Source organism: Dromaius novaehollandiae, chromosome 1 (assembly GCF_036370855.1).
Source record: "Dromaius novaehollandiae isolate bDroNov1 chromosome 1, bDroNov1.hap1, whole genome shotgun sequence".
Lineage (NCBI taxonomy): Eukaryota > Metazoa > Chordata > Aves > Casuariiformes > Dromaiidae > Dromaius > Dromaius novaehollandiae.
This window is the reverse complement of record NC_088098.1, coordinates 40,789,366-40,805,270: the sequence shown is the minus strand read 5'-3', so window position 1 is coordinate 40,805,270 and position 15,905 is coordinate 40,789,366. Positions and strand designations below refer to the sequence as shown.

The window sequence follows — 15,905 nt, the reverse complement described above, 5'->3', positions numbered from 1 at the left end:
ATAAAAGGTTAAGTTATGTCAAGAGATGCCTTTAGATCAAAACTCCACTTCTGCAAAAATGCTGAAAACATTTCACTTTCATTTGGACATGGCTTGAAAAAAGTTCTAAATCCTCAAAAAATGCTGCAGAATAAAAACATTGTCTTTGAAATAGCTCTATACACAGATACAGCCTCACATATTAAAAGCAATACGAAATTAAAAATGAATATTAAGGAAATGGAAAAGAAGCTAGTTTTAAAACTAAGTGCCTCTCAACAACAACTTTATCTGGGGCAATGCATATACAGAGCATTCATAAATACTAACAATGCAACATTCTTCTATTTTTCCACCTCTCTCACTCTATTTAGTAGTTTATTTTATCAGAAGGAAAAAATAGAAATTCCTAGATCTATTTAACTCCTTAGTAGACTGGAATCTATAGCTAATATCCACACTTATTACAGTTCAGCCAGGAAGCCTGGGACAGACTTGTCCAAGGCTTTGTCCCAGTCCCAAGAACACAATGCTTATGGACTCTGCAAGATTCAGCATAGACGTAAGAGCTTCCCGTACACTACTGGTTTAGCTGTGGGAGACAAACCATCATTCCAGGTGACTTATGAGATTTGGGAACACTTATACAAATGTTGCAGCTTAGAAACATTTTGATTTAGCAGTCTGTTCTTGTGAAGATACCAGAACTTTCTGCTTCTTATTTGCAGAAACAGAGTCAAAGCACCACATTACAGAAGTGCTTCAAGTTGAAAATACTCTAGGTTGTACAGTAGAAGAATGATAACATTTCTGATGAAGAAAAATACTTGAAAAAATTAAGATGATGAAGAAATGTAGCTCTGGAAATAAAAAATCTAAGAGCTGTGTTACTACTAAGTCTTTTATAATAGACAGGACATTTAAAGATACTGAAATTATTATTTTTTAAGAGAGCATGCAAATTCATTGTCTCCTCAAAACTCTATTTTTCTCCATTATTTTAAATTAACAGCTTTAATTTGTTATTAAAATTACTATATTCTGGTGTGCAGAAGTTAATGCCTGAAACAAAGAAGTACTGCTTTCATCAAAGAGGAGATAAGAAATTTTTATTTAAAAATTTAAAGACTCTACAAAGATAGCTAGGCTGCTTTGTCCATCACTCAGAAAGCCAAAAAGCACATGGCTAATCAAAAGGAGGTGAGGGGAGGAATTACAGTGAGGTAACTTTTGCAACTTAGGACTATGCAAGGGCAGGGAACTAGATTCTCTCAGCAATTAATGGTAACAGTAGAATTAGTCCTGTTATTTTTATTTTCAGAGATTGAGGAAAAACTTTCCTCAAGTTCCAAAGGTGGTTCTTTTTTTGCCACATCAGTTGAGTTGCGAACAAGGGCAGAAAGCTTGAAGAAACAAAAACAATAAATAGATAATTACAATGTCCCCTGTAAAATATTTCCTACATAAAACTAGAAAGAATATGTAATACCCTACCAGATTAGCAAATCATCTCTTCCTTCGTTGCAACAAAATCACAACGCTGGGCAACTCCTCATCCTACAGGGCAGTAGGAAGCCCAGGCTGCAACTCAGGAACAAAGAGATACAGGGAGCTTCCTTGAAACAACCTTGACTAATAGTTTAATATTTTTATGATGATCACGTAAACAAATGACTCAAGATTATGCTTTTTCCAAATATTAATATTTTGGCTATTCTCTCCTTCTCCCCTCCACTCTTAAACATAGAGAAAACCACAAGTATTTGTTTATTTATTTATTATTTGAAGGCACTTTCATCAACTAAGATAAACATACTCCACATGCTTTGCTGAGCAAGAAAAGACTTTTAAGCATATACGTAAATACATTCTTGAACGGAGAGAGACATTTTTTCCTAACATCTTTACCGGTGATGAAGAATGGATATTCTATTTTCTAGAACAGAGGAGGAAACAGAATATTTCTTTTTGCAGTAATATATTTAAAGTGAATATGGAAGCTGTGTTCACAAGGTAAGGGTGTATTTCTAAGCTATTTACTTACTATTTTGTAGTATCAGGTCATCAAATTTATTGCCATTAAAATTTCCACAGAGGCCACAAGGTTTCCCTTTATGATCTTCTGTCAGCTTAATATAGATACCAGAGTTTCCATCCCAAGCAAGCGAAAAACCAAAGGTAGTTTTCACCAGAATGTAGTCAGCCAGTCTCTCAAGGAAAACATTTCCAACTGTCTGAGGCAATGCTAATCTGGAAAAATAAACAACCTACTTCAAAGATCACAGATGTGATGAGGTCAGTGCTAGAAAAACACCACATAAAATTACCTTCTAACTCAGTAAACCTTTATTCCAGGTGTACAGTCATTTTCATCCAATTCTTTGTCATGTTTTTATTATCCTTTCTTCTATTTTTTTTTTTTTTTATCAGTGATCAAAAGTGAACGCTCTTCTGCTGTATACATCTACCAGTTGTACCAATTATTAGCCTAAAATAATGCATCTCCATTTTCAATCCCCAGCATGGGCATGTTGAGGAATATGTGACTTCACTAGCGCTGTGACGCTGTGGTCAGAGCTCCCAGCGTGGTGAACGCCAGCAACCCTTCTGGGAACAGAGCACTTGTTGTGTTAGGTCTCTGCAAATGGAAGAACCTGCAGTACAGAAAATACTCTTGACCACAGTATTGTACATCTTCCTCCCTCAGCCAAAGACTGCTGGACAACAACATTGCAGCATGATCTAATAATCATTTTCCTAAGCTGCTGCTGTTGGGATGAATGGCAGTGTCACTACAGCCATCAATCTCAGATGTTAATGGCTATAGCGTTACTACATCAAAGGAACACAGAAGGAAAAGCAGGAAGACCTTAACAAGCCTTTGAAGTTTCCTGTATTTGATCAGCCATTAAAATATATTTATGATAGCCTTGCACTTTTTCATTTGGAAAAAAAAAATGAGTAGAGTTCAGGGTTGATGTACCCTGAACATTTTCTGCCCCAGATCGTGACATATAGGGGACTTAAGATCTTTGATTAAATCAAGCTAGATTTGGCTATAAGAGGAATATGTCTTACATTAAATATAGCTACACACCAAGCACAAAGAATGCCATATTCAAAATGGCATCAGGATGCACTAGGGATTAACTAGAATTATCTGATGTGGACCTTATCTATACTAAGTAGAGATGTTTAATTGTTAGATGTTCAGCTTCTCAACTGTAACAAGTTTTATACAGAAAGTATATGGCATCCCAGCTCAGGTCATCAGCAGCATTACACAGGCTCACACCAGAACTCTGTTAGCCCCAATATAGAACACCCAGGAATCAATAAAAATACATCAAATTATTTTCTCTAGCTGGTATAAAAAGCATTGATTTCCCAAACTCCATACTATCTTTCTGCAATAACATGTTAAAAAACACTATTAGAACACTTACCTAGTTCCTTCCTTTCTTACTTCATGTCCTGAAATTATTATTTCTTCTTGGTTTGAAAAAAATAAGCTGACTGACCTCAGACAAGAATATACTGAACCATAACAGTGAGGACTGTTATGAACCTTAGAGAGGAAAAAATATATACACAGTAACAATAAATGTTTGTTCTTAATAATTTCACACCATTTTCATTTATAATTATACACACCAATCACTGAAGATTCCAAAGAGCTTTACAAATAAACACAAACACAAGTCTCACTCAGCAGAAGACAGATATTCAAAACTGAGAGTCTCACACAGACTGGCAGTACATGACTTCCATGACTACCTACTACCAGGGAGAGGTGCTGAACATACCTCAGATGAATACTTTCAGAAATGAAAGCTAGGAAACTCCTATCTCACTAACAGCAGCATATCTACAGTTTTATGGCAATCAAGTAGATCTCTCTCAAAAAAATATATATATATATAATCACACCTTGGAACAGATATGCTAAGCCAGGACTCCTCCTTTTTATATTTTGACCAAAAGAATGCTACCCTTAAAGTCTGACTTCTTTTCCTCTCTAAGCCTGTAGCACAGCACAGCACCAGCAAGACAGTGAGGGACCGTCCTTGTCCCCAAAGACCATACAGCTTTTGCTGGCCAGGGCATGCTCTCAGGACATGAAAGCTGTGGGTTCAAATGTACTTTGACTGAAGATAAGAATTTAGGTCTCCCATTTTCTGTGCATATGCTCTAATAGATGATTACACAATTTTGAATTAAAATCACAGTAGACTGAGTTTTGAGTACACACCTCCAGGGGCTCAGGCAAAATTTTGAGGACTCTCCACTAATCTCAGTGGAGCTGAGACACCCAAACCTATGCAGCTCCCTAGACTACAATGCTTCTAAGCATATGCACTGATTTGTTTTAGCTGCCATTGAGAACATGTAAGAATAAGCTGTGAATCTTAGATACGTAGCATTGCCAAAATTAAGACGTAGACGGAAATTTAGATAACTTGAACATGACTCCTGTGTCTCTGTGCCTCAGCTTTCTCTGAGAGTGGTGTTACCAGTTTACATGACAGCACTGTTAAGATAAACAGATTAGTAATTCTGAAACATTTTGCTAACACAGTAATGGAGGCTGTAAAAGTAACTACAACCATGGTTTTCACAGGAAAGATCTGCTGGTAAACACACAGGGCTAACACATACACTAACTAATCTTCTTAAGATAGACAGTTAACTCTGGGAAGAAAAAAACGTTAGTGTCTCTGAGCAAAATAAGCCATACCAGTAAAAGCATTAGCAGTTTTACATGTATAAAGAAAATCATAATTAAAGACGTAATAAACATTACTAGTCTTGACAGAACGTTTTTACGTTAACCTGGCCTAAACCGGAAATACAATCAAGGAAAAGCAAAATAATTCTAATATTTCCTTCTTCTCCAGAGAAGTGGATTATTAAAACGAGAAAGGCCATAACGTGAGAATTTGGCAAGATTCTTGGCTTTCTATCGCCCAGCTTGTAATGTTTCTTCTTGTGTTAGTGAAATTACATTAGATGTTTGCAGTTGATTGGCAGTGCTTCATCATTACCCATAATCTTTCTGAATAAACATTTTCACTTTTTAACAAAGCATAACATCTTTTCCAGCAATTGAATGGCAATTTCTCTCTTAAGACAAGTGGAATCCACTGAAATACTGATTCTAGATTTATATATGATCCTGAGTTTTGCTATAGCATTTTCTGAAAACTTATAAAAGACCATAGCTGTACACAGAATCCAATGAATTAAAATAAGATGATGGAAGGCAGATGTAACAGCATCTGTCCATAAACTGAGTGAGTAGAAATGGCAGTTCTATCAGATTAACCTTCACTAGAAGCTATTTTTGGGGGTGAGATCATCATCTGTTTATAAATATAAAAAAATAGTCTTCAGAACAGAATCAGAATCTAGATCTCCATTTGCCCTTCTGACGAGTAACCAATGGTGTCTAGAATTAGGACTCCTCTTGATCCCTCTTCTGCCTAATCAACACTATTTTTTACACTGTGGCCAGGATTCAATGTAATTAGCTAATATCCTCTCCCCACAGTAACCAATGGCCTGGTAATTAGGGCATCTCCCTACAAAAAAGGTATAGATTTGAATGCTCCCTGATCCCAAAGTCATTGACCATGGATATCCAGCAATTTGAGGAAATTATTAAAAAGAATGCCTTCCATCCATAGGTCAAGATGAAGGCTTTTGAGCTGTTAATCTGCTCAGCATAACACAGAAGAAATCCAAAATTAGAACCCAAATTCCCAGAAGGGATTGAGTTTTCCGCTGGCCAGCTGAAGTAGCCCCCCATCTAGCATGCTGACAACGGTGAATAGCGGGCTAGTATGCTTGGGTGCCAAACTATCAGGCCCATGACTGCTGCTTGCACTCTATTCAAGAGCTCACTTATTTCTACAATCTGACAACTAAAATTTATTGTGTTTCCATGGTCTGTTTTAGGACCTTTTTTGCCTACACAGGATTTCCCAGAAAGGAGAGATCAGAGATCCTTTTTAGGACAGAGGGAGTAAGAAATACTATTTTTACTATACTGACTCTGTTGATTAATTATCATTTCATCAGTGCTTTGAGTTACTGCACATATGCTTAGACATTTTCCAGCAGCACATTTTTAAATCCAAGTAAATAAAGCACCACTTTAATCCATTTATTGTCTACTTATTTTACTAATGATGAAATGCAAGTCCTATAATACAGGAATACCAAATGTTTTATTTCTAATGCATGCTCATATACCTACCCAAACAGTGTACTGGGGTTCTGGAGTACTGCAGTCTTTTGCAAAAATGTAGGAGCAATTTCCCGGGAAGTAGTAGTAGATGCCATCAAATGTTTCAAAGTGATACTGTCCCCATGATTTGCAAATCCCGTCTCGGTCCTTACCACTATTAGGTACTGGAGAAAACACAGAATTTACAACAAGCATGCAAGTCAAAAATTGACAAGTTTCACAGGCATGTACAAAAGTAAGAGCTTTTAAAGGAAGTAAGAGCTTATAGAGGAAATGTACAGAAAGCACAAAAGAATCTCATTTCTTTGCCTTCAAATAAAATCAGTAATTTTCTTTTTTTAATCTTTAGGGTGCAGTTTTAAACATATGAGATCATCATTAAGTTTTGAATTTGTTTCAGTGGTGCATTTTAATTATAAGTAGAGGCAAAGGGTTTAGATTTACAGAAGATGCTGGACCATGATTCTTGCTGATCCCTACACAGCAGATTCCAGAAAGTGGTGCTTTGGAACAGCTGATCATTTTATCTGCAGTAAGTCACTGATGGAAAAATGCAGTGGCTTTTTGGTTATGCAGTTAAATAAGAAAAGTCTGGTCAACAGATGATATACCAGATAGTATTCTGTCTGGTATGGTATCTATGTATCATTAGAACCCAAATGCTAAAACATAGACATATCTGATGATGCTTTGTAAGTTTCCATAAGATATATGGTTTTAATCCTCTTTGCTACTACTTGAATGACAGTCCAACTATAAGTGTGCTATGAGCCATACTATTTTTACAAGCTGCACCTTAAATCTCAACTGAACTTGAAACTTCATTCTTTTGGCCAAAAACTTACCAATTTGGCACCTGTTTCCTCGAGCCTGAAATATCTGACAATCACATTCACCTGCCTCTGTACAGACTGCTCCATTAAGACACTCCTGAGGACAAGAACCTGAAAAAGCAATATAGTAGCCTTTTAGTAGGTAGAGTATTTTGCAAACGGCCCGAGAGATTCAGATTATATCAACTTATTGTTAAATCATAAGCAGCTATATTAGCAAAGAAAAGTAACCAACAGCAATCTTCAGTTTCCAACATTTACTTGATTTTATACTTTGTGTTCCTTGGTTAAAAGAGAACCGAGGTTCTCTCTCTGGGTTTGAGACTTGTAAACTAACAAAGGAGCAAAAGGTCAACCTCCTCCCAGCAAACAAAAGGTCACGTTCCCATGTAAAGAAACCAAATCCCAGTCCTCTTGATCTAGAAATACACAGGATGCATATTACTCTAATTGACCAAATTCAGTACAATTTATACATATAATATGTATATATATAAAAAATACGTATATATATATATGTTCAGCTCCTCCCTCCTAAGCTTAATGTACCCTTTGCTGTAATGCTTATGAACAGTCTAGAATACATAATTTACAAAGTCAAAACCAGTTATAAATAACCTTCTCTGCATGCTAAAAAAAAAAGTCAGTTAAAAGGTCATTTCTGCTTCAGGGGTGACCAGAGCCAGAGACTTAAGATTCCATGGGAATGGCTTGTTTTACATTAGTGATTGTTTCTAAAAGCCGTTTCATTAAATGGTTTTATATTCTGTTCAGAAGCTAAGACCTCCCTGTCATCTGCTAACCATATCCACTAAGACGGCTCTAAGTCGCAGCTCCCCAAATGAGAAGGACAAAGGGAGCCACAGACCAAAATTTTAGCAGGTTTTGCAGGTAGTTCCTTTCCCTCTCGGGGCAAAATTAAATCCCTTGATACAACCACCTACAATCTAATGGAGATTAAAAAGCATTGTAAAAAGAAGGAAGTAAACAAAGTAAGCAGGCCCTTCAACTCACAGTGAACCCGCAATAAAGCTGCTAGTGGCATAAATGGGAATAAAACTGGACTTTTACAGTAGAGCACACACAGAAGTGAGCACTGATTCAGAGCATCAACCTTCACTGTGAAAACCCCTTTTCAAGCCTAGTTTTGAACATTTTCCATTTAAAAATGGCTTTCCCAATATACGCTGATGCTCTGAAAACACGGACGAGGCAGAAAAAAAACTTTTTCTTTTGATAGAATTTGTGAGCTATCAAATTTTTATATATATATATGTGTATATATATACACACACACACACATACATACACACACACACACATATATATATATGTATATATATATACACACACACACACATACACACACACACACACACATATATATATATATATATATATATTTTCATTCCCGGGGGGGAGGGACAACAACAGCAAGCACCTAGACAAGGAGATACATATATACTCCAGTGAGGATACTAGAGTTCACTCATATGCAGTGAACCTTTCGGTAACTCCTGTAAAGTAACTGCTTTAACTCGCCTAAAGCGTTTGCACAGGGCCTAGAATCTTTTAGAAACTGCCGCATGCTCTCCCGCCCCGAGGCACTGCTGGCCCTTCGTGCGACCCCTTAGGCACTCGCACACCTACTTATATCCTCTGCCAAGCCCCCAAAAAGCCCCTCAAGGGAAAAAATTGCAGCGGAAATAAACTCCCCCCCCCCCCCCAAAATGATTTAGTTAGCTGTTCAGATCCAGTTCTAAGTCGCTGTTCAAAAAGTGCATTTTAATGGTTTTTCGTGATTTAACAGGTCGGAGGAAGAGATCGCAATGACGAAAGGAGACAGTGCTGGGTTTTGTAGGGGAGATGAGTGTTATCGGGACTCCCACAACGCGCGGGATGGGGGCGAGCCGACCCAAGGACGGTGTTTTTGGGAAGGCTGCCCCTCCCTGGGGCCGGGGCCAGGGCCGCGGTACTGACCTGGTGGAGGACTCCAGGTAAAGCCCTCACGAAGGCGAGACCGAGGAGAGGCAGCGCCAATCTATCAGAGAAACAGAAAGGCAAAACCCAGAGGTCAACGCTCTGCAATGGCGCCGGTACAAGCTCGAGGCTTTGCAGCCGCTTTGGGGCAGGAATTGAGTTACTTGAATACGCAGCAGTAACCAGCACCAGGGCTGAGCTTCAGCCAACAGGGCCGAGGGCACCACATGGGGCAGTGGCATCCTGGGGTGGGGGGCAGCATGGGGCCAAGTGCCCCCAGCATGGGGGACACAGCAGACCGAGGGACCGGGAAGAGTAGAGCTGCACAGGAGAGTCATCGTCCTGCCATTGCGCTCCGTGTGGCCAGTGCGAACGAACACGCTGGGCTCCGGGGGTGGTGGGGGAGGTTTTGCTTTCATATTTAGGATGAAGAGTGAGGGGCTGAACATACTTGCCCTTTCCATTTTGCTTACCTACATAGCTGGGCAGCTTGGGGATGCACTAGCCTTCCTTTTTCCCTCCTCTCGCCCCCTAACTCGTACTCTGCGCCACATCTCTATTGACAGACTGCAGCACTTCGGCTTTGATGGATTTTGTGTCCTCCCTGGAATGCTTCAAAATCCCATTTGTTTCCTCTTTTGTTTGGGATGAGCTTCCGTCTGCCAGATCTGCTTCCTGCCTCGCTTAAGCATGGGGGAACATGGGGCTACAGGGAACTCCTGGATCCACTCCAGCCCTCTGCTACTGCAGTTTGTCACGTCTCACTGTCCCTTCCGAGAACGGATCAAATTCCCTTGGAAAAGCATTTTGGGGTTTTTGCCCCCACTAATCTGATTGGGAATTTTACCAGGGTGAAGTGCTGGGTAGCTAGATATTTCCCCTCTACATTTATTCATGGCCATTTTATATCCTGTTGTTTTATATAGCACTGTCCTTTTGCTTAAACAGCTCTTATCCTGTGTTTTTATTTGGTCCCTCTCTGACATATTTACAAGAAAGCAGTTACCCTTGCATGCTCCCCACACACGTATACGCCAGCCTTCAGCTGCATGACTAGCAAAACAAACTCTTTAAGCCCTCACTTGTAAGAGACTTTTCACTCCCCCTGCTAGTCATTCTCCATGTTTGGAGAGTGTTTGCAGTTTGAACTAATGGATCTCAAAGTGAACAGAACCGTACAATAAATGTTTCAGATTAAGTCTCACCAGTGCTTTATACAATGACATAAATACTTCCCTTTTTCGACTGGAAACACTTTGTCTGGTGCATCCAAGTAGCAGATTTTGCCTTTTTTGTGGCAAAAAAAAATCCATCTGGAATTGACTTAACCAGATCACAAGCTGGAAGGGTCCCCATTTCAAAGCCAAAAATTATTCTTAGTCCCAATGGCCCATCGTTATCCAGAGCAGTTCCTTACCACTAGACAAAAACACCAATTTTTGTTACCTGTACTCAGTTACTCTGAGCCAGGCCTCCTCAGCAAAGCAGTTTTTTGCCTGTGCATTATTTTTAAGGCACAACATCTCTGCTATGACACTAATTTCCTATTGAATCCTCTTCTGGAACACAGTTGGTCCCCAAAGCCCATTTACCTGAGAATAATGCATTTTTCTAGTAAGGAAAACAGGCTTGATTGACTTTAATATTACATTCAACACTGGCAAAGCTGTGACCTGCTCAGGACAGAGGCATTAATCATTCAGCAAAGGGACTCGGAGAAAATGGTTCCCGGTTCTGCTGCAGACTCCCTGCATAACACCAGCAAGGTGCCTTGTGGAGAGACCGCTCTCGGCTTCCCTGCCAACCCCTGCAGAATGGGGCGATGAACCTTGCTCAGGCTTTGCAGCCCAAAATATTGACTAACAGGGGAATGAGATTCCCCCATTTACTATTCAGTTTCAGTCTACCATCACCTGCATAGGGTACAGCCTGCAGCCCTAAGCTGGTGGTAGGGTGAGAGAGCCCCCAAGCCACAGGCTGGTGCTGCAGGAGCCCGGGCTGTGCAGTAGCCACCACCATGGCAACACCACCATTTGCAGGTCCCTTATCTACAGTTTCATTATTGCGCTTTTCACCAAATGCTAGCAACTTTCTGGGGTTATTTGCCTCCACAAAGGACTGAAGAGCTGCACTTTTATTTCCCATGATGTATATCCATCAGTTTGTCGGGGAGGGTAATTCACAAAGCATTTTGGCGAGAACAAATGGATGAACGAAGGCCGTGGGTTTAAGCCTGAGGCAAGCAGGTATGGAATAGCTGCTCCTCCTCTTTGTCCTCTTGTTACCGCTGCTGTCCTACTTACAAAGAGTCCATTGTAACAAGAGCAAAGCCCCAGAGCAGAAAGAGAGGGAGGGTTCCCCCCCTCACTCTTTCAGAGGTATAACCTACCTCTGCTGCTAAGAGATCTCTTTTCTGTCGAGCTGCATTAAACTCATTTCTGGAAGAAAACAAAAAGGATCTTGTATAATCAAAGGTCCCTGGAGCAACCTGAATAAGCAGTTCCCCAGAGAGAGGTGTTTCTCTCTGATTTCCATCACTTTATCAAAGAGGTCTTTCTTGGGTTAACATTTAAAAAGGTGATTTTTTTCTTTTCTTTTCATGGTCTCATTTTACAGAATTCAACAGTGCTCCAATCTCTGCTCACAGACATGGGATGCTTGTTCAGGGAGGTACATAGGGCTTACAGGGGAGAGAAAGAACGTGAGCAAAATAGCCTTATATGACAGGATACAAAACTGTAAAGTTGATCTATACATACTCATACATACATACATAGTCATACATGTGGGTGTGTAGCAGTGAGTTCTCCCAAGTGTTATTTGAATGCACTATGATGGTACTTTTAAAAACGAAAGATGACTCTCCAGCTGTAACTTACTTAAATTTGTGATTAACTTTTTTTTTTTTTTTTTTAAGAAAAAATGGCATCAAACTACAAAACATACTTAATTTTATCAACAGTTTAAGATGTTATTATCATTTAATACGCATGTGTCAGAGGTCATTAGACATCCAAAGCTATGTTCAACTGGACACTTCTAATTGAAATTGATGGCATAGTTCCCATTTAATTCAATGGGATCAGGAACATTCCCTAGTTTGGGTTTTGTTTGGATTTCATCTTCTACATAAAAACTTGTATTGCAAGTGTTTATTTTAAGGCTGTATAGCACTTGCTTTTTTGCGCTTCAAATAGCAGCTAGGATTTTATCATGCAATTAAAATTGTAGAAGGATACCCATTTAATGTATTTTTCCAGACATGAAATAATGACCTCACCCTCATTTCATTCCATTATTCCTCTAAACTTTCCTGAAGCCAGAGAAGCATCGTTTTTTGTAAGTACATCCATTTTTCAAAAAGAGGATCCATGGCCTTCATGTAAATTCTTTGAAAGGACTTGTAAACATTCTAAAAGCACATTTTTACATCCAAGTTACTACATCCAAGTACTAAAAATTACATGCCAAATTCAAGACTACATTTTACTTCCTAACTTGTACTGTACCCGATAAGCCCTATTCATTCTTGTTCTGTTTGTTGAACCTGACAAATAAGGAATTAAAACTTACCTTGAAGTTCTTTTGAAAAGGGAGAACTTGCAATAAGATCCTGTTGATTAAAAATCTTTGAGTTAAAATGAGTTAAAATGTTTCTACAGCCCCACTCTGCATTTGGCAAACAACAATTTCTTAGGTTTAAAACAACACTACTGAATTTTGTTCTTTAAAAAATAGCTAATGATCCTACATTCTCCAAAGAATCTTTACGCAAACTTATCTTCCCAAGAGATTTAGCACAACATGCTTTCCTCCCTGAGAGCTTCTCTCAACTGTTCTTCACCTGCAAGTTTACAGTCTTGACTCTGCTCCATGCTACCATCAAAAAGAGCTAAGAGCTCATAGTTGTTCACAGGATCAAACCAAAACTGATAAAACACAAGAGGTGCTCAGAGCCATCCTGAATCAAATTTCTAGTGCAGATACCTATAATAATTTTCTGAATGTTACTTAAAAAATTCAATTGTAATCTACTGAAAACACTCCAGATCCCACATGTTTCTTAGAAATTGCCTTCTTTTTTCATGTTGCCTTAGAAATCTTTATAATCGCTCCAAGGAAACTGTTTAGAACATCTATTTGCAGTACATATACTGATAAGAAATGAGGTAGTTTCTATAACCAGAACAGTGATCATTTATTCTAGAGTTCTAAAAAATGTTCAAATTGCAGGTGCAGCCTGCGCTTCATCAAAAATCATACTCTACTCAAAATAATTATCTGATTACTCATCTGACAATAACAAGAAAGCCCAGAAAATTTAGTTAATAATAATTCTGTAATAAAATTCAAGCTTAAAAATGCATTTTTTTAAAATAAAAGATATATTTTGTTTTCAACAGCAGTCAGAGAAAATGGTGATATATAGTTTTTCAACGGGTGTTATTCTGTCAACTTCAGTAAGGGACAAAAAATTTTGTCTTATAATGACAGAAAAAGTAGTAGATGTATTATTAAAACATTTAGAAAAATCTTTTTAAAAGCTACTACTAGCATAAAAATTGAATAAAGTTCTTACCTTGCAAAAAGAACAGCAGAGAATGAATCAAGAATATGCTCCAAGGTATCATTAAATTGAGCTTTCCCACAATGTTCATTTCAGTATAACTTATAAACAGAGTATTTATCCAAATTAACGGCTTTGATTACGATGGCATCTTAGAATTATGTATTTCTATAGTGTGTTTAAATCCCTTAAAAATTAGATAGATTCATTATTTAAAACTATACAATGCAGAAAGGAAAAGAAAAAACATCAAGCTTGGTAGCCACATACAGCTTCAGAAGCTTTGCAAAGGTTGCATATAACTTTCTGGCTGCATGTCTCATTAGTAATGCATGGTAACTCCTCAGCAGTCTGTATTAGTTACACTTTCACTAGACCCGCGAGTATGACTTCTCTACTGAACTGAATCAGCCCTTTATAACATAGCAGACAATGACATAGAACAAAGTTTTGCCATATCATGACGGTTTGTGAGTTCCCTTCAGTCGTCATTTCACCTTTGTGTGCTTCAAGACTTGCGTCAAGAGTGCTGCCCTTTGTACATTCTATTATAGTGAAAACTTTTAGCAAGAATCTGCTATGGTGTTACTGTATAAAGTAGTAATACGGTGATCTCTAAAAACAATTTGGTTTTATGTCCCTCGTCTGTTCTAAAAGGAGAGGTGTAAACTTCCATTAGGTAACACACCTAGATTTTCAGGAATATTTATAGATACTTTTGTTTGTGTATCGTCTCCTCATATCACAAAAGAAAGCTTCCCAGAGCACTTCATTTTTAAAGTGTGTTTCGAAAATCTCATTAGCAGAAAGGAGAAAAGTCAGCCAAGCTAACAGATTTTATTCCTACTTTTCCATCAAAGTATAAAAATGTATTTCCATTAAAATTAAACATGACCATAGTTAAAATGGAAAAATCTTACTCACTTAACCCTAAAAATTAAAAGAATCATTTTAAAAAGTGTAGTTTTAGAGACATGTTTTGCTTATTAAAACTGCCACTACCACCAGTTTTATTTATAAAGCCTCTCTGTCTTGCCTGAACCTCCACTCTTCCTACGATGTATTTTGTAGCATGCTCACAAAATCCTACAATACTTTGTTTTGGATCAAACAAACTTGGTGACCTCTTGGATGAAAAGATCTCCCATGAATTCTTTTAACCTTGTCTCTTCTCCTCTCCCAGCTGGCCTAGAAGAGAAGGCAAACAGGCAACCTCTCCAAATGAATATTTACCAAGAAGCCACTGAAACATGTTAGTCCATGTTGTGTTTCGTTATTCCATAAAACCTAAAGCAAATATATTTCCTAGCTTGAAGCCTTTCTTCACTACAGTCTTTGCTCTGTCATCTGCCTCAGTAGCTCCAAATTTGGAGCAGGGGATTGAACAAATGGTTATCTTCCTACAAACTTCAATAATATGTTGTAGTTGATCAGAGGGGATAACTTGAGTTACATTTGCGTCAACGGGCAAAGACAGAACATGGATTTTCATGGCTTGCTACTCTGCCAGTTGTTAAAGATGCTGATGTAGACATGGCTTATACCATCAGGTACTGCAGATCATTAACGGTGGATCTCTATTTTCATATTTGAAATCCATATTTGGATCTGAAAAGCTGACATCCACACAATACACATTTCAGGAGGACTTTTGTTTTGTTTTTGCTTCTAACCTGCTCCAGGCTAGTCCCAGTGACTGAATGCTAAGCAGCAGCTGGACTGCATCCACCGGTTTAGATTCATCTGCTCCACGTGGTCCAAAACCACTTCACACTGCAAACCAAAGCAGAAGTGAATTGCTGATTTAAATTAATACACTAATGTAGTCACACAGTGCAAACATCAATTTAGGCATCTATCCCATAGAAGGTAGCAGAGACTAATTAACCTTACCATGCTCTTGTAAATTTATTGTGAGATAACAATGTCTTGTAGTTGTCTAATCTAACATTAGAGTTGCCAAAATGCATTATCAATTTCTTAGTTACTCTATTTTCAAGCTAAAACTGCTTCACCATCTCAAACTCAAAAAAGTTAAGAAATCTGATCTGGGATTCTTCCATTGCTCAAGGCCATATTTCACATCACACTTCATGCACAAATTCACAGATAAATCTTTCCGTTAATATATGTTGACTCTTTTGGTTCAACCGGAATTATTTTAAACAGCCTTTTTCACAATTATTCTGTAACTAAGTTGAGGGAACATTTGGTGCATGTTAGTATTTCACAGTTTAACTTCTGGTACTTAAAAAGTAGACCAAGCTATAAAGGGGCTTTGTAAGAGTTAGAGCAA

The 15,905-nt window shown here is 38.3% G+C and overlaps 1 protein-coding gene across 1 annotated transcript in view; it reads right to left on the bottom strand.

Annotated features, from left to right (window-relative positions):
- OTOGL (otogelin like) overlaps nucleotides 1-14,049 on the bottom strand; it is a 99,328-nt gene extending 85,279 nt beyond the window's left edge. The window contains exons 1-8 of the mRNA XM_064509552.1: nucleotides 13,622-14,049; nucleotides 12,616-12,655; nucleotides 11,432-11,480; nucleotides 9,043-9,103; nucleotides 7,075-7,173; nucleotides 6,239-6,393; nucleotides 3,426-3,547; nucleotides 2,024-2,229 (exon numbers count right to left, since the gene is read on the bottom strand). Of these exons, the coding sequence (XP_064365622.1) occupies nucleotides 2,024-2,229; nucleotides 3,426-3,547; nucleotides 6,239-6,393; nucleotides 7,075-7,173; nucleotides 9,043-9,103; nucleotides 11,432-11,480; nucleotides 12,616-12,655; nucleotides 13,622-13,700 (811 nt within the window). The 5' untranslated portion in view covers nucleotides 13,701-14,049. The remainder of the gene's footprint in view (nucleotides 1-2,023; nucleotides 2,230-3,425; nucleotides 3,548-6,238; nucleotides 6,394-7,074; nucleotides 7,174-9,042; nucleotides 9,104-11,431; nucleotides 11,481-12,615; nucleotides 12,656-13,621) is intronic.
- Between the last annotated feature and the right edge of the window lie 1,856 nt (nucleotides 14,050-15,905).